Raw genomic sequence first — 24,103 nt, 5'->3', positions numbered from 1 at the left:
TTTTTTAGATTTTATTTTCAACTATTTTCTACGCCTACACATGAGTCGAAGAAATTAGTGAGTGTTGAAAAGGTGAGGTCGAAGCATCATAATGATTCAGAAAAGATGGCCGAAATTATGAAAGAAAAAGGATTGAAAAAAGTTTCTTCCCCAAAACCCCAAGAAATTCAAAAATCGGAGAAAAAAAGAAAGCAAAAAATTGAAACAAACAACAAAATTTCAAGTCCTGAAGTTGAGAAATCTTCTAAAATGATTCAAAATAAGATGAAGAAAAAAGATATTGTCTTTCCATTTCAATACGATTGTATTTTGTAATGTATGAGTGTTTGCATATATGCATGTATTTTGACACAGTGTCAGATGTGTATTTAGATTGTGTTGTGTTCTTTAGAGTGTAACACATGTCTTTGTATTTTAATTTTACAGTATCAGATAAGTATTTTGTATTGTATTTAATCAAGTTCGAGATTAAATCTTTGTATCAGCAAATATGATTTACTTTGAAGATCACGAAGGAAAAAAAATATACAGTGAAATCGATTTTGAATTTGAATTGAGCTATTGAAAATAAAGTGATAGTCGTTTAAATAAGAATAATTTATGAAAAGCAATCTTTAAATTTAAATTTATAATGTAATTATAGTGATTAAATCATTTCTTATTTATCTCAACAGGTTTTACAAAAATAAGGGGCATTGATCTATATATATATATATATATATATATATATATATATATATATATTAAAAAAATAAATTAAAATATAGAATACAAATTGCTATTTTAAATAATTATAAAACTATAGCCATGAAGCATCTAATAATGGATTTAAATTTGCTACATATAAATTTTTCCTTAAATCTAAATAACAAAAATAAGCCAAAATTCTAAGTTATTATTTCTAACTTAAGCCCATATAATACGAACATGCCCTGAGTTGAGAAGTTGTAACCTGTGGCTGACTGGCTTTAATCACCATGCATTATAAGCTTAGGAGGGTAAAAAGTATATTTTAACACTCAAAGGAAAGGAAAAAAATCTTTTTTTTTTTTGTTTTAAAATACTCAATTCGTCTATTTTTACTAATTCATGATTAAGTAAAATGCTAAATTATCATATCACCATTTAAATGTAATAAATTTAATATTTTAACAAATAACTAATACATAATTAATAATAAAGGTAAAATGGAGGAAGCAGGAAAAAAAAATCATAGAAGGTGTATTTTTCGATTATATCTCTACTAGAGTGAGAACTCTCTCTAAACACTATTTTACAAATAATATCTTTGACCCGTTGTTGTTAGTAAAAGTTAAAAAATTAAATGCTATTCGTAACTTCTTATTTTGAGAGAGGAAGATGATTACTTTGAAGGTGTTTGAATTGACTTATTATTAGTGCTAGTAAAAGTTTAAAAGTCAAATACTACTCTTAACTTCTTATTTAGAGAGGGGGATGAGTACTTCTGAGAGTGTTGATGTTTTTAATTTTTAAATACGTTACCTTAAGTCACTTAAAAAAATCATCCAAGGACCCCTTTAGCCGATTACTAGTATCACTGAGGGTAGTGACAAAATAGTTCAAATCGTTTCGCCCTTATGTATCAAGTTCAAGACTTCAAAGTCATAAACATGAAAAAGATCTCAAATTGGAAACACTTACTCTATTTAATAATGAATCTAACTTTGACATAAAGTTAAATTAATCGAATCACATGCAGTTAATAATAATAAATTGTGAATATCAAATGGTTACACCGATAAAAAAGAAACCATTTACTGTTGATTTCTTGGTTAAACTAAAGAAATAAGTTTTAGAAGCGATGCAAAATAACAAAAATGATAAAGATGAACATTAGTTAACTACGATTAGGTGATAAAGTGTATGCATAATTAGGGGTCATTTGATAGAGTGTATTAAAATAAATAATGTATGCATTGGTTTTATATATTATTAGTACTTGTTTGATATATATTTTAGCTTATGTATAACTAATGTAAGACATTAGTTATATACTCTATTGTGTATTGAGGTGTGTATTACTAATACCTCCAAATTTATGACATTACGCAATGAATCTAGTGCATACATTAGAATGATTAAAGATACAATTATCCCCCAAAAGTTTTTCCGCATCTTTTTCAATATATATATATATATATATATATATATATATATATATGGAGGATATTTTTATAAAAAAATATTTTTAAAAGAAAATTATATAATTCATATTATTTTTAATATATCAAAGAAAAAACTAACATAACTAATACAAATATTAGTAATATAAGTATTACTAATACATTTTATTTTACACAATTTTTATACATTATACCAAACGATCCCTCAGGTACAAGGGATAGCCACGTATAAGGAAGACTGGTAAGTCAAATACTTTATCACAAATTATATTATTAAGTGGGTCAAAAGTTACTTGATATATTAAATCTTGAATATCTTTTGTAAATTTTTTAATCACTACTGTACTAAGGGATTGTTTGGTATATCGAGTAAAAAAATGATCACGGAATAAAATTTGAGATTAATTTTATTTCATATTTGATAAAAGATATTAACTAATTTTAAAATTATTTTATTTCACTATTTATATTAAAATGATGAGATTATTATCACATATTAAGGATGAGATAAAATAATCTCTTAGGATATCCCTATTAACTTTTTTCGATGTACTAAATGACGCCGTGTGACCTAATCGCTCAAGTCTCAACAGAGATTAAAAAGATATTAAATAATTTCTTCCCATTTATCTTTGTGTTGATGGACAAATATCTAGTACTTCTTATTAGTAAAAAGTGAAAAATATCCGACGAAATTAATTCAAGGAATGAGAAAACTAATCTGAACATCATAATTATTTCTTTAAAAAAATCTGATGTAACTATATTAAGGCCACTATTGGCCATCAAAATCATAATTTTTCAGAGTTGAAATTGAAGTTGGAGTTGTGTTTGACCTTGAATATAAATTGGAGTTATTTTTGAAATTTTGTCAGAGAAGTAGGAATGAAAAAAGTGAAAATAAGTTTTACTTGTTTTCATTTTTTCAAATATAATTTCAAATTGCATATAAAATTTTCATGGCCAAATACATATATATATTTTTTAATTAAAGTGAAATAATTTTTCGAAAAAAAGTTGTTTGGCTACTAAGACATGTTATGTAAAATTTTTACCGATGCAAAACAGTTACCACAAAAAAGAAAAAAAGGAAAAAGGGTCAACTATGCTCCTAAACTTTGCAAAAATATTCAGATATATCCTCCCTTAAAAGTTTAGCTCACCAATGCTCTTACCGTCCAAATTTTGGGCCATATATACCCCTATTGTCAAGTTTTGGGCCGTTAATTGTTTTACTAAAATTTTTCAATTCCCCCCCCCCCCCTTTTTTTTTTAAGAAATTATATTTTCCACATCACATATAATTAAACTCACCGCTTCTTCTACACATTAACCATCCCTCAAATGCTCCCATCCACCTCACAATCTCTTTGAATTTTCTCTAATTTGACGAGATTCCTTTGTTGTGTTTTTGATTCTTGCATAACCCCAAGAATCATAAAGTAAAAAATAAAAAAAGTCAATAACACCCCATAAAAACTCAATGCACAATTACGATAAAAATCAAGAATTAAAGTACTTATCAACTGCAAATTATTTTAGTATCATCAATCGCCTCCATCTTTCGCACCACTATCAATATCAACATCAAGAAAAAAAAAAAAAAGAAAAATCAAAGTGAGAAATTGGGATGTAAAGGTGTAAAAGAGGCCGTCCATATAGAGACAACAAAAACAAGTTGTCAATTAAGAGGATATCTTTTACACTTATGTATGTATGTATGAAAGGAACAGTTAGGCAAGAATCTAAAAATACAACAAAGGGGTTACGATAAATTAGAGAAAATTCAAAGAGATTGTGAGGTAAATGAGAGAATTTGACGAATGTTTAATAGGTAGAAAAAGGGGTGAATTTAATTACATGTGATGTGGCAATAAAAAGGTGATGTGACAAATATAATTTCTTAAGAAAAATAAACGGAATAGGGTTGGAAAATTTCAACAAAGCAATTAATGGCGACAGAGGTATATATAACTCAAAACTTGATAATAAAGGTATATATGACCCAAAAACTTGACAGCAAGGATATATATAGATCAAAACTTCAACATGCTGAGCTAAATTTTTAACAAAGGATATATCAACTTTTTCGCAAAAAGTTTAAGGACATATTTATCTTTTTCCATAAAAAATTGACACCAGGTGGAAAGATTTTGGCTTAAAAAATTGGTGGTCCCCAATATCAGATCTGGTGCTTTACACCATCAAGACAAGTAGGACCTTTTTGTGTCGGTTCTTAGAAGCCCCAAACCCCAAAAGGAAATACAAGAAAAAGTCGCTTACTCGTAAGCTATTAAAAATTTAAGTACTTTAACAATGTCCAGAGAATTTGACTTCATTAAGCACTTCCTTAATCTCTCTTAATCTAACATAGTTAGTACTAATTCTTTAATTACAAAAAAATTCTAAGAGTGAGTCAAATTGAGCTGTCATTATTCTGCATCACCACATAAGCCTAATTCCAAAAGGCAGTTGAGCAATCTGTGTCATCCTCTTAAGCAATCCATTCAAAATTGGTCTCTTTCTCTGTATTCACTTAATACTTTCCACTTAAAAAAACCTTTTAAAAACAAATCACCGATTAATTGGTACAATGGTAAGCACCATTGACATACCATTCCAGCAATAACTAGGATTTTTCCTCATGTTTCTTTAACAGAGAAAACAACAAATTTCTCTGTAATAGTGACAAAAAAGCAACACTTTAAAGTCAAGAAAATAAAACGCTAACACAAAAGGGGAGCCCCTTTGCAGCCGGGTCTAGTTATCAATGAAGTAGGTAAGAATTATGATGTTTCGGGTCAAATTTTAACCGAAACAAAAAATTCTAGGTGATTAATTCCAATATGTCCAAGCATTGATGGAGGGAGGTGATAGATATCCCGTAGAATTAATCAAGGTGCACGCAAGGGGCCGGCCCACGGTTATCAAAAAAGTAAGAAAGGGGACCCTCTTTGACCCAAACAGTTCAGTCTGCACACGAGTTGAGTTTATTTTAGCCATAAAAATCCCAAGAACCAGACAAAGATTTTGATTCCCGCGCTTGGTTTAGTTTAAGAGTTAAACAGTTTGATAAACTCATTGTCCCCTTTCTGTTTCTGTCTAATACATGAATCTTAAGTACATTATTATGATATTAAAATACAAAAAAATGCAGGATTAGTATGATGAAGCATGCTAAACTGCATATAATGGTTGGTCATTATCCACAGTAAACCTACCTATCTTTCATTGTTTAGTGATTAAGCCCGCGGCTCGACGGTGGGGGTGGTGCTCTATGTGTTGAAAATGGAAAAGAGTTTACTGTAAGGCAAAAGAATAGTTAATTTTTCATGTTGTCAAATAAGATTATTTTGAAGAACAGAGGTGGAAACGGATTGCCTTCTTTTTTCAATTTACCACAAAAGACAATATACAATATAACTCTTAAGGTTATTATTGACGATTGCAAATAGTTTCTGGTAGGGGTGGGTATAGTATGGTATTTGAAATTTCGGTACTGTAATTTTGGTATTCGGTTTTTTAAAATATTATATCATTATCATACCATATTAATTCGGTATGGTTCGGTATTTTGACGTTTGATTTTGGTACTTTGCGGTATGATAATCGATAATCATAGTTTGTTTAATTTTGACAATATATACTCGTATACTAGAGTATTAGTACTTTGACTTTTCAAAAACATGTCTTAATTGTATCATAAAAATGCATTACACATATAGAAATATTGAAAAATAAGTACAAATAATTCCTTTTATTAGTCAATTACACCAAAAAGACATTTCAATTAAGATAGAGTAACGAAAGTTTCAAAGTCTAAACATTTTTATACTAATACTAAGTATTTTTTTTTTGATTTTATATATATATATATATATATATATTTATATAAGTTACTTATGTAACTATATATATTTCGGTATAATATTCAGTATTTCGGTATGTCATTTGTAAATACCGTATACCATACCATATACCACAAAGATTGAAAATGTATACCATATATCATACCAAATACCATAATATCAAAAATCACGGTATCAAAAATTTCGATTCGGTATATACCATACCATGCCCACCCCTAGTGTCTGGAAGCCAAGAAGGCGAATATTAGACACATTTGTAGAGAGGTAAACAAATATGCAGATTTTCTAGCAAATGAATGTAATAAAACATGAAGTTTGTTAGTTTGGGGACACAAGATCAAGGAAATGGAGTTTTTTCTTCTGATTGATATAAGCAATGTAGCCTATGAACGATTTTGTTAATTTTATATATATAGTATTTTCCAATGTAACAAATGAAAAAGAAGATAAGATAATTTAGTAAGAGAAAAGATTCAGAATTTAAAATGGTATAACCGATTACAACAGCTAAAGAATAAGATCTAAGATGAGATCTGAATCTTGCAAAAACTAAATTGAATCTTAATTCTTTACATTAAGTTTGTTTGAAAGACAGTATTTAACTTAGATATTGAGAAGATTTTTGATGCAGCTGATGCAACCATTAGATTTTGTAGTTGTTGCAATCCATCTTGATGATTGATTTCATACTTCCAAATGTAAGCAATAGATGTCTTAAAATCCAACTTTCACCCTATTAAATCTGAGAATTAAAAGAATATATCTTTTTTTTTTCCTAATAAAGCTCCTAAAGATATGCAACATTTCTGGCAAGTGCTCCTTCAGTTATGTGTGTTTTAAGACCTTTCAAAGATTATCTACAGATTGCACTAAAGCTCCTGCTACATACCAAGTTCGGAGGAGGAATGGACTACAAGGGTTTATTGTATGCAACCTTATATTGTATTTCTACAAGAGACTGTTTTCACGGCTTGAACTAGTTACCACTTCGTCACATGACACCAATTTTACCAGTTAATTCAAGGCTTCCCTTCATATCTAGAGTGTGAGAGAGAAAAGAGAGGAAGGATCGTGTAAGCTTCATCGTTATGTTAGGCTTTTTCTATTATTCATTTTTAAATATGTCCGTTGACAAAAGAATGAGGGTGTTCTCAACGCAAAAAAATTATTCTGGCTAATACTATTCTTATCTCCAACTACTTGTACAGCTTTTTTTTTTTGAGCAACCAACTTGAAAAAACAATTAAAATTATTATTCTAATAATTAGTTGTAATTCTAGCCTGCCTATTTAAGTACTCCTCCTCGTGGATATGGAGTACATGACAGCAGTTTCTTCTCATTCTACAAGTCTTTTTCTCCACAACATCTCCTACCATTACTCTCCCACTTCCTATTGATAATATAACTATTACATTTCCTTTTTTTCTTTGAACAATCTTTTCATTTATTATTACTTCTCCAACATCTGCATTTACTAAGATGATATCTCTTGGTATGTGCATTGGAGTTTTTCTTGTTATGATCATTATACATTGGGTTTACAACTGGAGGAATCCCAGATGCAATGGAAAACTCCCACCAGGTTCAATGGGCTGGCCATTACTCGGTGAGACCATTCAGTTTTTTGCCCCAAATACAACATCAGATATTGCTCCCTTTGTGAAGGAAAGGGTGAAAAGGTGGTTATTGCAATCCACTCTTTTTGGTTTTATATATGATAAAAATAACAAATATTGGCATTTACCATACTTCATTTTACCATCTTAGTAAATAAGACTTTTGGCAATGTATTTCAGGTATGGACCGATTTTCCGAACCAGTGTGGTGGGACGTCCTGTTATAGTATCTACAGACCCGGACCTTAATTACTTCATCTTTCAGCAAGAGGGACAGTTGTTTCAGAGCTGGTATCCAGATACATTCACTGAGATATTCGGAAGGCAAAATGTAGGTTCCTTGCATGGTTTCATGTACAAGTACTTGAAGAACATGGTACTGAACCTTTTTGGTCCTGAAAGTCTGAAAAAAATGATGCCTGAGGTTGAAGAGGCAGCAAAAAATAAATTGAAGAGGTGGTCGGGTCAAACAAGTGTAGAGATGAAGGAAGCAACTGCCAATGTAAGTTGCCAAAATTTCCCCAGGGGAGCCCGGTGCACTAACTCCCACTATGCGCGAGATCCACAAAAGGACTAGACTACATTGGGTCTTGTGCATGCAGCCTAACCTTGGCTTGAATTTGTGACTTCCTATCACATGGCAGAAACTTTTGAGTTGCACCAAGGCTCCCTTTCAAAATTCCCCCTTAGAAATATATTAAAAGGTTCTCAATTTTAATCAGAATATCTCCTGGTGTTTCTGCAGATGATATTTGATCTAACTGCAAAAAAGCTAATCAGCTATGATTCTGAGACCTCATCAGAAAATCTGCGGGAAAGTTTTGTAGCTTTTATACAGGGATTGATTTCCTTTCCTATAAACATCCCTGGAACTGCCTATCACAAGTGCTTACAGGTATGAACACTACATATTTAGAGTGCAGTTCTGCGAAATTCGGGTTAGAATGGTGGGCCCATATACTTGTTGACGTGATTAACCGACTCTAGAGGTGATAATCAGGGAAGAAAGAAGGCAATGAAGATTTTAAAGACAATGCTAGCAGAAAGAAGAGCAAAGCCTAGGAAGGAACAAGCTGATTTCTTTGATTATGTCCTAGAAGAACTTCAAAGGAACGACACAATCCTCACAGAGGCAATAGCTCTGGATTTGATGTTTGTACTGCTCTTTGCCAGCTTTGAGACCACCTCTCTGGCTATAACTTTAGCTACTAAATTTCTTCACGATCATCCTTTGGCTTTAAAAGAATTAACAGTAAGTATGACCAATCTTCTTCAACTAATCATCCTCATTACATGCCAGAATTAATGGGTATCTAATGACTTTCAGGAGGAACATGATGCAATAATTAGAAGCAGAGAAAATCCTGCTTCTGGGCTTACATGGAAAGAATATAAATCAATGAAATTTACCTTTCAGGTATTTCAATTAAAGCTGATTTTCCATTTTGCAAAATTCTTAGTAACCAGCACTAAGAATATTCTTCATTAATACTCGATGTGTAGGTCATTAATGAAACAGTCAGACTGGCAAATATTGTTCCTGCTATCTTCCGAAAAACACTAAGAGATATCAACTTCAAAGGTATATGATTATCTTCTTGTGAATAAAGCCACAAATTTTGTTATAGGAACATACCTTAATGTAATACTTATCTGATGCAGGGCATACCATTCCAGCTGGTTGGGCGGTTATGGTTTGTCCTCCAGCTGTACACTTAAACCCTGCCAAATATCAAGATCCCCTTGACTTCAATCCATGGAGATGGGAGGTGGGCCTTTCATCATTTATTTGTTGTTTTATATTTGCACATACTAAAGGATAGAGAAGATGAAAGTGGTTGTGTGTGTGATTTTCTTAACTCTACTCTGATGTATTCATGGAATACAGGGAATAGAACTGAATGGAGCATCTCGAAATTTCATGGCTTTTGGTGGTGGTATGAGATTTTGCGTAGGAACAGATTTCACTAAGGTGCAGATGGCTGTCTTTCTCCACTCACTCGTGACCAAATATAGGTAAGAGCATTACTTGCATTTAAAATCTTTGAGAAAGAAAGAGAGGGAGCTAATCAATTATAACTGAAAAAAACTGTCAGGTGGCAAACAATTGAAGGAGGAAACATAGTGCGGACTCCTGGTTTACAGTTTCCAAACGGCTACCACGTTAGGATATCGGAAAAAGATGAGTAGATACAATAGCCAACACACGGTAGATGGGATAGTCAGTAAAAGTGGCTAAAGACAATACCAGGAATTCAAACATACCCGGATATTCTCAAAGCAGCAGAAGATATTGCCGCTGAAAGAATGCTGGGACAAAGAAAGAAACAACTCAGCAAATCATTAGTCTGGGAAAATTTTGCTAAAATTTACTGATATCGATGCTTATACATATATATTTTTTCTTTTTTTATGATTTAAACACAAAGTGTAGTAGTTATTGAAGAAGAAAAGAACAAACGTGTGTATAAATTCAATACATGGTACAGTTTTGAATGAAAAGTCCTAGAATCAGAGAGCAATATAGGCAAAGTTCACTATTTCCTGCTCCCCCATATTTCAGAACCCTGCTCTGCCCTGCAAAATATCCCTAGGACATTTAGTTTGTAAATCAAGAGAATTCAAAAGCACATTATAAAGAAGAATAACAAAATTAGCATCTTCTGTACATGAGATAGCTGCAAGGCTTTGACAAACACTGTCAACCAGCTTTAGTCATTCTTTCAACTTGCTTTGCCTCTTATGGTGTGTGTCATTTAAAATTGGATGTTTGTGCCTTAGATGTTCCTCTTGATTTACATCACCTCTCTTCTCGGTTATGATAGGTCCTCCCGAAGTTTCTCTCTTGTTAATTCGTCTGTGATGTCTCATGTGGTCGTCCTCCCCTTTCCTTGAACGAAGTGGCTTTGTGATGCCTGCGCTCTTGGTTTTTCCATGTTTATGCTTATCCTTGTGCACATGATGAAGATAGTAATGATAATCAGTTTCTCCCAAAAGATTCTCGCGCCTAGGGTCATTGTGAGACCTTGTGTGCCTTCTATGTGCATGATGTTTATGATGCCTTGGCTCGTTCTTATGACTTCTCTTATGATGATATCCTAACGGATCAGCGTCGTAACTGTGCTTCCAACGACTCATATGTCTATCTTCAGTAATTGAAAAATGATCCTCCCACCAGTCATACAGAGGATCAAAAAGACCTTTCTTGTGAAGAAGCCAGAGCAGTACAATAACTGCAAATCATAATAATAACATACCACCAATTATGTTCCTTCTTTCGACTTCTAAAGATCACTACAAATGTTATGTTAGCAAGAAACCTGTTGGAAGAATTGCCAAGAGCAGACCAAACATCACCACCCAAGTGATGCAGATGTACTTTATATGGCAGCTGAAGTCGAAGAATCCATAGCACTTCATTCTGTCCACATAAAGATCCAGAGTTGCATAATCCAATTGAAAACTTTGACACTACTTTTTACTCTGGAAATAGACAGGACTTACTCTTACTTTCAGCTAAATCTAACATCCACATCAGACTTTCAGCTAAATCTAACATCCCACATCAGACATCAGCAAACTAACATAGCTAACAACTTGATGTAAAAAATTCATTCAAGCATTTCCTCCTCCACTAAACACGAGATTATGGAAGTCCTTAGGATGATAGAAAATATCTTCATGACATCTTATATTATCAAGCCACTCAACGTGATGGAAACAACCAACTTCCTAATCAGAATAAGACCAATTTGCAAGACAGAATTGGAAGTATAGAAAAAGAGATGCATCAATTTCTAAAATAAAACTTCAATTGATCCATCTATGCTTATAACAGACACGTTGCTCAGGAATAAATCTAAAATTATACCAAGCTTGGTCCAGAAAGCAGAGGCATTATCTGAAGCACATGACACATCTTAATGTAGAAAGAACTGATAATTGAACCTAAAGTAGCTATTTCAGTTCAGTTTTGAAAAACAAATCTTACTGGTCTCCTAATTCAAATTTATACACTATCACCAATCTTTTTAGTTAATATGTAAAGGACTAACAATTCTTTTGACGTAGTGAAATTTCATAAAGGCATTCAATACTGAAGGACTAACAATTCTTTTTTGATGTAGTGAAATTTCATAAAGGCATTCAATACAGAAGGACTAACAATTCTATAGTTAATAATATTTGTTGACTGAAGCTAATAAGACATTATTTGTCAAAAGAAAAGCTATTCAGATTTCAGGCAATTAACACGAACATTGAAGTTATTTGATAGGAATCCTGAAACAACATACCCAATGCAATCTCAGAAGTGGAGTATGGGGAGAGTGGTATGTACGCAAACCTTACCCCTATAGTGTGAAGGTAGAAAGGCTATTTCCAAAAAACCCTAAGCTCAAGTAAAGAATATTAGAGCAGGTTTGGAAAGGATATACAGTAGTGAAGAAGCCATTTTAAAAAGAAAAGAAAAATGAGAAATGAACAATATCAACATGGTTATATGGAGCGGAGTGTTGGCCGGTTAAGAATTCTCATATCCAAAAGTTGAAGGTGGCGGAAATGAGGATGTTGCGTTGGATGTGTGGTTTTACAAGGGTTGACAAGGTTAGGAATGAGAGTATTCGGGAGAAGGTAGGAGTGGTGTTGGTGGAGGATAAATTGCGGGAAGTTAGGTTGAGGTGGTTTGGCCATGTGATGAGGAGAGGCACGGATGCCCCGGTTCGTAGGTGTGAGAGGTTGGCCTTGGACGGTTTCAAGTGTTGTAGGGGTAGACCGAAGAAATACTGGAGGGAAGTGATTAAACATGACATGGAGTAGTTACAGCTGACTAAGGAAATGACCCAGAATAGGAAGGTATGGAGGAAAAACATTAGGATAGAGGGCTAAGGTGTGTGGTTGAGTCGTAGGCAGTAGGTAGGAGGGCTTTGGTGTCCTTGTTTGGCAGTGTTCAATATTTTTGGCAGTGTAAGGCTGCGTACAATACACCCTTGTGGTGGGGCCCTTCTCCGGATACCGCACATAGCGATAGCTTTAGTGCACCGGGCTGCCCTTTTTTATGTCATACCTAGGTTATTTTATCATGTTCCATGCATTTTTTTTTTCTATATATACTATCCTTTGTCTTGAGCCAGGGGTCTATCGGAAACAGCTTCTCTACTTCTTTAGAGGTAGTAGTATGGACTGCGTACACTCTACCCTCCCCAGACCTCACGATGTGAGAATATACTGGGTTTGTTGTTGTTGAACAATATCAACATGGGAATCCTTGAACATTATTCAAAAACCTTAAATGTAAGTGATAAATCTTTAAATTCCCTATAGTTTACCATTGTTAAGCAAAGACCATTGTAAGGCAGCCAGAAACTTAACATTAAGGATGCCTGGAGCACTCATGTGAGTATATAACCTTAGTGAAAATCAATTAGGAGCATGTAACTTAAGTAAACTCGACCGAAAGCACTGCTATTGACATAAAATTTTTCCAAGAGTCTATACCTATATTATACTTCATTGTGACAAATTTATATCAAGGACATAAAGGAACTAAGTACCTGCAGCTTTTCCCAGTTAGAAAATCTGTCAAATTCTCCCACATTTTTTTCCATAGATCCTCAATGCTCCCAAAGAAACCATTAATGTTTGCCTTAGGAGGTTGAAACGGAATCTGCATTAAGAAGATAACATGTGCACAACGATACAAATAAGAGTTAGTGAATATATTACATGATTATCTGGTAGCCCTACCAACAATATTTTCTGAAGAATGCTTGAGAAACCTAGATCCTAGAGAAGATCAGTCTTAGGATAATCTAATTGCAAAAGGAATGGGTAGGAGGAGAAAAGAATGCATATTTTAAAAAGCTAATTTCACAATAGACTAATTGGAACCCGGAAGAGCTACTCTTATTGGGAAGTAAAACTGAAACTTCGTCGGACGCTGGGAGGTAAAGCTGATGGGATAGTAGCAGTTTTTGAAAGTGCAGTTATTTGCATCAAGCAAGCAAGAAGAGAAAAACGAAACAAAGCTTGTCCATTCCATTTTCTCTACCCTTTTGCGAATAAGCACATTTAATTTTGATCAATGACAGCAGAAGCCAAGACACTCCAGGTTGACAGCTATATGAATTACAGAACAATGCAAACATCATTACAAATGGAAATGACAGAGTGCTAAATACTTCACGCTTCACATGTAGTTGTAATCTTATAGTCCTATTGAAAAGAAGCACATATGACACTCTTTTCTGTTAGCATTTTGGCCTCTCAACAAACTAGTCATCCAAGGTGCTAAGATTTTAACACCATCGGTGGCTCAACTACGAACGTTTGCATATAACAATACTTAGAAAACACAATACCTTCTCTCTTAAAGAATTAAGTCAGACTAGCCCCCATGTCAGACTACAGATTTCAACTATCATAATTCATAGGTCTAAATTTGTAAACGACGCAGGAAGAGTCCAGTCTGTCTGCTCTACTTTGTTTAAAAGATAATTATATAAAATAAAAGTGCGCTCTCTCTAACAGCTTAAGCTTTTTGATGAGATAGTCACATATTTCAACATGGTATCAAAGCCTAAGGTCTTGGTTTGAGTCTCATCGCGGCGAGTTATCAATAAAAACTTACACAGGCCGCATGTTGGGGCTGTGTTGGAAGACAATTGAATAGATAGTAGTGTGCTCACTCAAACAGCTTAAGCTTTTAGATGAGATGGTCACACATTTCAACACACTCTCCTCATTATGTAGCCCATTATATCATTGTTATTTTTTCTTTTTTATAATTCTAGAAAAGAATATGCACACGCAGTTTGACCAAATTTCCAGCAGCATTAACTACAGCTTACCTGTGATCCATTATCAAGAACAGTAGCTTTGGTTGTAAATTGACATTCTGCCCGATCAACTTCATTAAAATCTGAATCCTTCAAAATAGCTGCAACGAAGAGTAAACATAGAAAATTTGGCATCTTCGGAATCATCTGTTACATTTCATGCCCTGCCCATTAATTATTACCTGAACAGACATACTTTGCAGCTTGATCACTTGATGGGTACAACTTGAATGCTCGAGTGATGACTTCATTTGGCTTCATTATATAAAACTGTTCCTGCAGCACCATAAGGTTTACTTAAAGTTATTTCTTCTTCTAAAATTATCATGACTTTGTATCATATATCAGAAGTTGAGTAATGATGACCTCCATTTGGCTGACACCAGCCGAGCAATCAAACTGCAGGATGAAAAAGTCAATTATTAAAGTTTCACAAATTATTCAAGCGGATGAATGAAGTATACCTGCTAAAAATTAGAGTTATGTCGACAGGCTTGCGGTGTTTTAATCACGTTTCTATTCTCAGACATCTACGTTACTTACCAAGATAATGCTATAACGATCTAGCATGACTTATTCTGGGACTCTCTTACGTTTTTTTTCCTTTTCTCTTTTGTGGATGAGAGTGTGTGTTGGGGTGGGGTGGGGGGTGGGGGGGTCTGTGGAACAGTTCAGTAGGAGGAGGGGAGGACTCGTCCAGGCCCAAAGCCTGTTGGATGCCTCAAAGTACTTTAGACGTACAGGTTATCCACATAGGGGATGAACCAAGATTCAATCCTTACTACCTGAGCTAGCTCATTTTGGGCTTTTGGCGGCTTAATACTGGAATGTGAATATGAAAGATTATCCTCCTAAAAAGCATAGCAGAACATTAAAAGATTATCCTCCTAAAAAGCATAGCAGAACATTAAACTGATGAGCTGATATAACATATTTTAATTGGCTAAACATAAAGTAGTTACCGTGAGGCTGTAGGATGCTTCCACTTCACCTATATTTTTTGTTGTAATTGTTGCTGTTCCATATTGAGTTAAAGCTTCAAAAGTTGGGATTGTAATGCCGAGAATTTTACCAGGGCTCCTGCATAAAAGGCTCAAATCAATCTTAAAAAATGTTCAATCAATGAGCATAGCCTGCCCAAATTAATCTATACAGATGAAGAAGTTTCTATTTGATGTTTTAACGTTTTGGTGTTTTGATATATTAATTCCATTCACATATTATCCTCATACTTATAAAATTGTTATTAAGCATAGAAGGGACAATTTTTCTCTTTATTTTCCTATTAGTTGATAACGTATGCTGTTAATTAAAAGTTGGATGCTTCTTAAACTTAATAGAGTATTTGGAAAGTAGTTGGCATTTTTTGATAGGAGACATTGTTTTATTTAAGCAACATGAATAATAGTAGTAAAGGTAGATAGACTGCAGAAAACATGACAAGAAAAAATAAATAATCTCCATGATATGATTATAAAAGTCCTAGAGTTGCCAAATGTTAATATATGCAGGAACAAAATTCTTGGATTAGAGAAAACAATGTAACTTACTCAAAAAAGAAACTTATCCTTCTCCTAAAAACCAAGGAAGAAGTCTAAAGCATCAAATATGTTCTCAAATGACTGATTGTAAAATCCTGCCTAAATTTATTTGACAGGAAAAACATCAAAAGTTAATTTAAGATTATTTTTTCTGGACTAGATAATATTAAACCAGTTTAAAAGTTGATGAAGAAACATTAAGGAATTGGTCTTGTATCAACTTAGGACGGTAAAGGGCATTCATATGTTGGTCTTTGTTATTGCAAGCTCAATCTGGAGGTGATATAAATCAGCCATCAGATTTGCTCACATTCTTCAGATAAAGAGGAACATGGACAAAAATTATGCCAAGTAGAACCATAAAGACAAAGCACCAATACCAAATAACATGACTGACCTTTGATAAACATATTCTATATCATCTGCATTCAGTTCTATCAACAGATTTGTGTTCAGGACTTCTGTAATTCCAATAGAGAATGCGTGACTTCCTGCATTCTGCAGAGACTTGTAAATTACAAGCACAAGCGAAAGACATCTGTGCAGACACAAAATTTAAACCTGTAACGTAACTGGATGCTGGTTGATTCTTTCAAATCTTCCTTGCACGCAATATAGCGGCACCTGATTTCGACTAATCCTATTTTGGTCAGCCTGCAAGATAAACTAACTCATATTTCAAGTCCGTAACATTGCAAAATTACTTCTAAGGTCCACAGTAAAATATGGCTTAGACAGATGTATGTCTCTTGATGCAGTTAAGACAGATTAAAGTATACGTTGTTTAATATTTACTGACATCCCAAAAATTCCATAGCTGGTTGTGCAGGCAACTCCAAAAAGGTGCTGAGCAAAAATCTGGCTGTGCATTGAAAGCATCGTAACCTACACCAATTTTGTTACATTCAACTCCGTCTAGAGTAAACCTCACTCTCTCAAGTAGCATCCACATGGAAAAATTGCTTCCCAGATTTTGTGGTTGTCCTGGGCCACCCTTCAGTAAGAGAGATACAAAACCTCTTAATATCACAAATAACAAACAAATATTCCATCAGAAACACGAAACTAATTGCAGCGAGAATATAGAAATGCTTGCATAATCGACAAAAGACACATGGACAAAAGTTTTGCATAAGCAATTGCATCTATAATAAAATAATAAGCATTATTCTTTTCTGTTCTTTCTAATTTTGATATGCAGTTTGCATTATTTTTTGGTCCTCTACAATTAAATCTGCACAATGCACCAATTTAAGGAGTGATTTCCAGCATAGCATATCATCAGCAATTACTATCAGGTAATACAGCTACCAGAATAAAGGGGGAATTAAGACTGAAATGCTACAGTTTATGCTGATAACTCTAGAATTAAATTTTGCTCACCATCACTAGCTACTTGTTTGCTGTAAAATAATTCAAAAAGGTGCATGTCAATTTTGTATCTACATGAGATCTATATGGACTCTCCAAGTTGTTGAAGAGTTCCAGTGTGAAATGAGTAACAAGAGCTACCTGTCTAGGTATGACAAGGTAGAGGTCCTCCAAAGACGGAAGATCAGTGTATCCAACATAGTCTCCTACCAGATTCACCCGCAGAAAATTATCACTGGATGTAGCAGTTCTATTGTCCGGACCGACAATCACTTCCTGCCACGAAATATTCGCAATGTAACTATGACAACATAGGTTCTGCTATATTCATCCTTGCACTCATAATCAGTCATCATGAACATCACCAAAAGTAGTTGGCTTGATAGCCTATTCTCGTTCGCATTATACTAGTTTTGTATTAATGATATAAAACAACTTTCCATCCCAAAAACTAAATAGTGTCACACAAATGAGATGGACGGAGTATGAATTAGTAGATATTAACGTGGAGAAAAAATGGTGAAAGGTGAGCTAAGAAAAATTCCATGTCTCGCGCTAAATTTTTGGAGCTAATGCACAGAAAGACAGATTAATCAATGACCAGTTGTACACATAGATGTGTAAAGGATATAAACTCAGTGCTGAAAACTAGCTAAAGGAACACTGTTTTGCGACAATGGTCTTTATCCAATTCATGCTGATGGCATCCTTGACTAATAGTTATTATGCAGAAATCAATAAACAAAGCCTCAAATACGGAACAAGACACCAGAATACATTAGATGCCAATAAACAATGTTCTAAAGACGCGATCCAGCATACGAGACACCAGAATACATTATTTAGACAAGAAAAACAAAATATAAAGGAAATGATTGATGTATGCTGAGAAATTATATCTGACTCAGGCACAAGTATGCACCAAGAACATGCAATAGATACTAGAAAGGATTTCCAGAGAAAATACCGAATTCTGAGATTGTTTCTTAACATCAATTCGGATGCTAAATCCAACTGAGCGCTGCCCAATGCCAAATACATGGAACCTAAATGTAGAGAGAACTGTTGCAGCATTAACTAATTTTTTATACACCAATATATCCTTGCATAAAGCTGGTAGCAATAAAATTGAAGCGGCAGTAGAGAAGAAAAAGGTATGGGAACTGAAATATTAGAAAAAATCATGTCAAAACAACATTTCTGGAAAACAACTTTTTCCAAAAAATTACATGACCTTCAAAATAATGTATCTCAAATAATAAAACAGAAAATCCAATAGGGATAACATTGACACAAAAAATAGACAATAATAATGAAGGCCTTACCAGTCATCTGGAAACCGGAGACAGTGAGCAGTGTTTCTCTTCCCTTTCGTCATCTTGTCAACTAAATCAAGAAACTATATGAGCTAGGAAGCAATTTCTTGCAAACTCTGAAATAAACAACAAAGAGAAAATGTTCTCTAAGAACAGGAGGGTAAACTTACAAAAGTTTCCACATGATGAAGGAACCCTTCTCTGATCCCCACAAGGACAACAAGTAGGCTGAGAAGAAAAATAGGAGGAGGATTATATCATGTACTCAGAGAAATCACTAAAGGATAATCCTCAATGTGAGAAAATACTTGAAATGCAAATGACCTGCAGGTTGTTAGTAGATAATGTTCTTCATTAACAAAACAAATCTTCATCCACCTCTTCAATTAAACTCATTAAATATAGTTTTAAATGAAATACTATTACTTACCTTAAAAAATTCAACTTGAAAGATAGCTCCTAGTTATCATGATTGGCAACAAAATTTCCTTAGAGCTATAGTTATAGCAGTCATTAAGAAATTGCATATAGCTTGCCCAGCCTAGATATCAGATAAACTTGTCCTCGATATGATAACTGACAAGTTGATGAACTTGTCATCGACAAACAACAACAATTATTTTACATTCTAATAGGATTAAAAACAATTAAGAATCTCAAACATTACCTGAGTATTCTCAATAATGTGTCCATTCTCGTCCCTCAGCCTGTAGAAACAGATCAAAAAGTTACTCAACCGACAGACAGTACACTTGCAAAAAAGTTAAAATATTACAAAATAATATAAACATCTAGTCCTTAAGTGTTAGCAGAAGAATTGCTGGAAAGATAGTTCAAAGATGAAATGTCAACAACAACAACAACAAACCCAGTGTATTCCCACTAAAGATGAAATGTCAATAAAAAATATTAGATATGAACCACGACAAAGACATGAAGACATGAGTCCATAGTCTAAACTTAGTATCCTAGAACCACACAAACCGGAGGCAAATTAAAACTCAGGTCAGCAATCATTTCTAGATTATTTTCCTGTACGGTTGGTGGAAATTCAAAAAAATAAAGGGATGAAGTTATATAGATGGCTGTATTCTCTTTTTCCATCTGTAGGAGTCTTTCAAGCACCTAATAACATAGTTATATTATAAGATTGGTACCAAAAGTGTACATTGTAGTAATGTGAGAGCTACAAATTTATAGTACAGGAAAGCAAATACACACAATCAAATCGCTTGATTCTAGCAGATATGAAAATCAAGATATGATCTTATTTGATCTAATTACCTAAACTATTTATAGCAAATCAGATCTGATTTTATCAGATCAATTAAGATCCTACAAAATCAAATTTTAAATATTCACAAATCAACATAGTGTTACTCACGAGAGATTGGTAAGTCTGGTCATACTATATGGAAAGGTACGAATATGGAGCACTATGTTCTGTCAGTAACTTTCTGAGTCCTATATTGTAGAATCCACATATAGGGCATCCTTTGCACCTTAAATTCTCCTTTTGCTTTCAAACTGTTCCCATCAAATGAAGGTTTACACTTGCGAAAAGATAGTTTGTTTATGAAAAAGCAAAATTGCCTAAAGTCCAATTTAGAGAAGAACACCACCAAAAGAATTACCTCTCACATATCTGCACAACATCTGCCCCTGCATCTGGCTCACACTTGCGTGTATTGACATGGAATTCTTGTGGTTTATAAGCAACATCCTACACGAAAAAATTCAATTGAACTGAGAGAAAGCAATACCATGGACTCACTTCAAATAAGGACAGACATGGTAACTTCTCTTTTGCTTTGCTTATCGACATGTCTACTATCTGGTGGCCTAAACAAGTTTTTGTACAACACAAGAGTATAATCTTAAAGATGAAGCTTTATATAACAGTGACTCCAATGTCCATCTACATGCAGTGTTCCACCATTCTAAGAAAATCAGACGAGCTGATTATTTGCCATAAGAAAAATGGAAGTGTATGTCATAACACACACAGCAATGTGACATGCATATGGAGGAATTACATGGATCACATAGATGGAAGAATTGCGTAGAAATAGACATTGCTAAACAAAATCTACACAATGGATTGCAGTATGCATACGACAATCAGTTTTTTCTTAAAGATGTTATGCAATGGCAAACAGATAACTTAGTATAAGCAAAATAAATATACCAAAAACTCCTGCAAGTTCTCAGAAGAACTAAATATTTCTAAGATACAATTCAGCAGCATTACTGAATCAAACCAAGTTCCACTCACTTCTCCAAATAGCAAACATAATTATTCCATCTGTTCCAATTTATATGAAAATATTTCATTTTGAAATGTTGCAAAATATTCGCCAAAATTTCACTAACAACATATAAAAACGCGATTGTTTTACAACTTTCTCAAATTCAATTCATTTAAATGTTAAACTTCGGGGCAACATTTTTCGACTTCAATGTTCTATTCCACAATCACCAAAAGAATACAAAGATCAAATTAATCTTAGCCAAAAAATTACTAACATAAAAACGCGATTGCTTTACAGCTGCCGAAAATTCAATTCATTTAAATACTTAAACTTTGATAAACGTTTTCAGACTTCAATGTTCTATTCCACAATCACCAAAAGAATACAAAGATCAAATTAATATTCACCAAAAATTTACTAACAACATAAAAACGTGGTTGCTCTACAGCTGCCGAAAATTCAATTCATGTAAATACTTAAACTTAAACTGTGATACAACGTTTTCAGACATCAATATTCTATGCCAAAATCACCAAAAGAATACAAAGGTCAAAATAATATTCGCCAAAATTGTATTAACGTCATAAAAACGCAACTGTTTTACAGCTTTCGAAAATTCAATTCATTTAACTACTCAAATATAAACTTCGATCCAAAATTTTCAAACTTAAATATCTTACTACACAATCATCAAAGGCATACGAAAATCAAACTAATATAATCCTTGAGCACAATCAAACAGAGATTTTTCAAAGACGTACTCGCGTGTATGTCAATTCATTTAAATACTTTAAACTTTAACACAACGTCTTCAGACTTCAATAATTTACTCCACAATCATCACCAAAAGATTACGAAGGTCAAACAAATATAATCCTCAAATCCAAACAAAATATACAATTTTTTTAATGACGTACTCGAATATATGTCAATTCGTACAAAGCATATGCTGCTGATTTGTTAATTGTAACCACTGGCGGAACTCGAAGTGTTCGCATATTACTACTTGAATTCTCTTCCACTTCAACTATCTCCGCTACCAATGACGCCTCATTTCCACTCTACATCAAACATCAAACATCAAACTCACATTTACACACAATTCGTTCATTTACAAAAATCGATACGTAAATGGGAAGTTTCTAGAAGAAGAGATTACCGATTCACTGGGAACGGCCAAGTCGATGATGACTTTGTTGGTGCAATTTAGGCTATTCGAATCAGAAACTTTTTCGCATTTTTGAAGCTTCGATTTGGAGAGAATTTGAATTGCGGAAGCGTACTGGAGAAGAAAACAGAGAAGGAAGAAGAGTAGTAGAATGGGCGGTTTCATTTTGGGAATTTGAATTTTCGATTTGAGGGTTAATCGTGGGAATTGGTAATTTCAGTGTATATAAATGGTGTAGTGGGCATTGGGCAAGGTTTTGGCGCCAATGTAACTGCAACTGAACGGTTGGGTTTTGCAGATTGGTCCTTTAAGATTCCAGTAATTCGAAAGATGCCCTGAAATGTCTTCTTGGTGCAGTTCATGAGAAGAACTATGCTACTCTGATTTATGCAAATATGGTAAGCTAAGGTATATGTTTATGTTATTTTTTCTTTTTGGCCAAATTTTTTAAGAGTTTGAAAATAGGACTTTTAAAGAAGTTGAGCAGTTTCTGTTTTTTTTTTCCTTTTTGAGTTTGCAGTTTCTTCTTTTTTTCTAATATTTTGAATTTTTTTATGGTGGTTACTCAGTTAATTTTCTCACACATTTTTGAAATATAATTTAGATCTTCCTGAGTTCTCTAGTTTTTTTTTTTTTTTTTAAATCCTGCTCTATATTAATAGATGAGCATTATTAATTTCTATGTAACTTGCATGTAAATATTTACAGTTTAAATTATGGTTGTCAAGTGGGTCGGGTCGGGCCAACCCGAAATCGGTCTGTGTTATTTAACCGGGTTGGGGTCTAAGTGGATCGGGCCGGTTTGGGCCCAACAGTAAAAAAATCAAAAATCACCCTAACCCGGCCCACTTAATCCAACCCGGTCAAACCCACCTAAACCCGATCAAACCCGTTTAAAAAACTGGTCAAACTCGATCAAAAATATAAAATAAAAAAAAATTATTTTTCAATATACATTATATATACTCACCTATATACATTATAAATACGTTAAACAATATATATACACTATATATATAGTATATTATACTACATTAGAATTTTAAAAATATATACACATATACACAATTACACATATATACTCACCATCCAAATATATATGTACTTTTAAACTTTAAAGTTTAAATAAAATATACTACAATATATATATATATATATAATTATATATATATATACACATGTATACGTTAAATATACATGTCTATAAAGGATTTATTCACATATATACACTCTAATTTATGTTTATGTAATACTTTAAATGAAATATACTATAATATATAAACATTACAATATATATTTGTATAGTTATATACTAATTTATAAAACATATACACATGTATGCGTTAAATATACACGTCTATAGAAGATCTATTCACGTATATACACTCTATTCTATGTATATGTAATACTTTAAATGAAATATACTACAATATATATACATTATAATATATATTTGTATAGTTATATACTAATTTATAAAACATATATACATGTATACGTTAAATATACACGTCTATAGAAGATCTATTCACATATATACACTCTATTCTATGTATATGTAATACTTTAAATGAGATATACTACAATATATATACATTATAATATATATTTGTATAGTTATATACTACTTTATAAAACATATACACATGTATACGTTAAATATACAAGTCTATAGAAGATCTATTCACATATATACACTCTATTCTATGTATACGAACCATTCAATGTATATATACTACTACTTATAAAATATACTACATTATATATACATTACAATATATATAGATATACTTATATACTAATTTATAAAACATATATACATGTATACGTTAAATATACACTTTTATAGAAGATATATACACGTGTATACACACCATTCAATGTATATATACTACTACTTATAAAATATACTACATTATAAATACATTACAATATATATAGATATACTTATATACCAATTTATAAAACATATACACATGTATACGTTAA

The 24,103-nt window shown here is 33.0% G+C and overlaps 2 protein-coding genes across 3 annotated transcripts; one reads left to right on the top strand and one right to left on the bottom strand.

Annotated features, from left to right (window-relative positions):
• The first annotated feature begins 6,928 nt into the window (after positions 1 to 6,928).
• On the top strand, positions 6,929 to 9,946 carry LOC107865867 (cytochrome P450 87A3). The gene is made up of 9 exons (XM_016712064.2): positions 6,929 to 7,693; positions 7,811 to 8,132; positions 8,376 to 8,525; positions 8,631 to 8,882; positions 8,958 to 9,047; positions 9,134 to 9,212; positions 9,293 to 9,399; positions 9,519 to 9,646; positions 9,727 to 9,946. The coding sequence occupies exons 1-9, from the start codon at positions 7,494 to 7,496 to the stop codon at positions 9,818 to 9,820; spliced, it is 1,422 nt and encodes a 473-aa protein (XP_016567550.2). The 5' UTR covers positions 6,929 to 7,493; the 3' UTR covers positions 9,821 to 9,946.
• Positions 9,947 to 10,051: 105 nt separating this feature from the next.
• Positions 10,052 to 22,618, bottom strand: LOC107865856 (protein HAPLESS 2). 2 transcript variants are annotated; one of them, XM_047415004.1, is made up of 19 exons: positions 22,106 to 22,618; positions 21,864 to 22,007; positions 20,329 to 20,417; positions 19,362 to 19,401; positions 18,865 to 18,922; positions 18,704 to 18,764; positions 18,346 to 18,424; positions 17,520 to 17,654; positions 16,807 to 17,001; positions 16,581 to 16,661; positions 16,405 to 16,505; positions 15,429 to 15,546; positions 14,833 to 14,865; positions 14,649 to 14,742; positions 14,479 to 14,567; positions 13,183 to 13,295; positions 10,951 to 11,051; positions 10,300 to 10,863; positions 10,052 to 10,207 (listed from the first exon to the last, which is right to left on the bottom strand). In XM_047415004.1, exons 1-18 carry the CDS (start codon positions 22,277 to 22,279, stop codon positions 10,346 to 10,348), a joined length of 2,223 nt encoding a protein of 740 aa, XP_047270960.1. In that variant the 5' UTR covers positions 22,280 to 22,618; the 3' UTR covers positions 10,052 to 10,207; positions 10,300 to 10,345. The 2 variants fall into 2 exon arrangements, with proteins under 2 accessions (XP_047270960.1, XP_016567539.2); XM_016712053.2 differs by having other exon boundaries at positions 10,052 to 10,863.
• Between the last annotated feature and the right edge of the window lie 1,485 nt (positions 22,619 to 24,103).

Source organism: Capsicum annuum, chromosome 1 (genome assembly GCF_002878395.1).
Source record: "Capsicum annuum cultivar UCD-10X-F1 chromosome 1, UCD10Xv1.1, whole genome shotgun sequence".
NCBI lineage: Eukaryota > Viridiplantae > Streptophyta > Magnoliopsida > Solanales > Solanaceae > Capsicum > Capsicum annuum.
The sequence above is the reverse complement of the archived record's forward strand: the minus strand, read 5'-3'. Positions and strand labels throughout refer to the sequence as shown.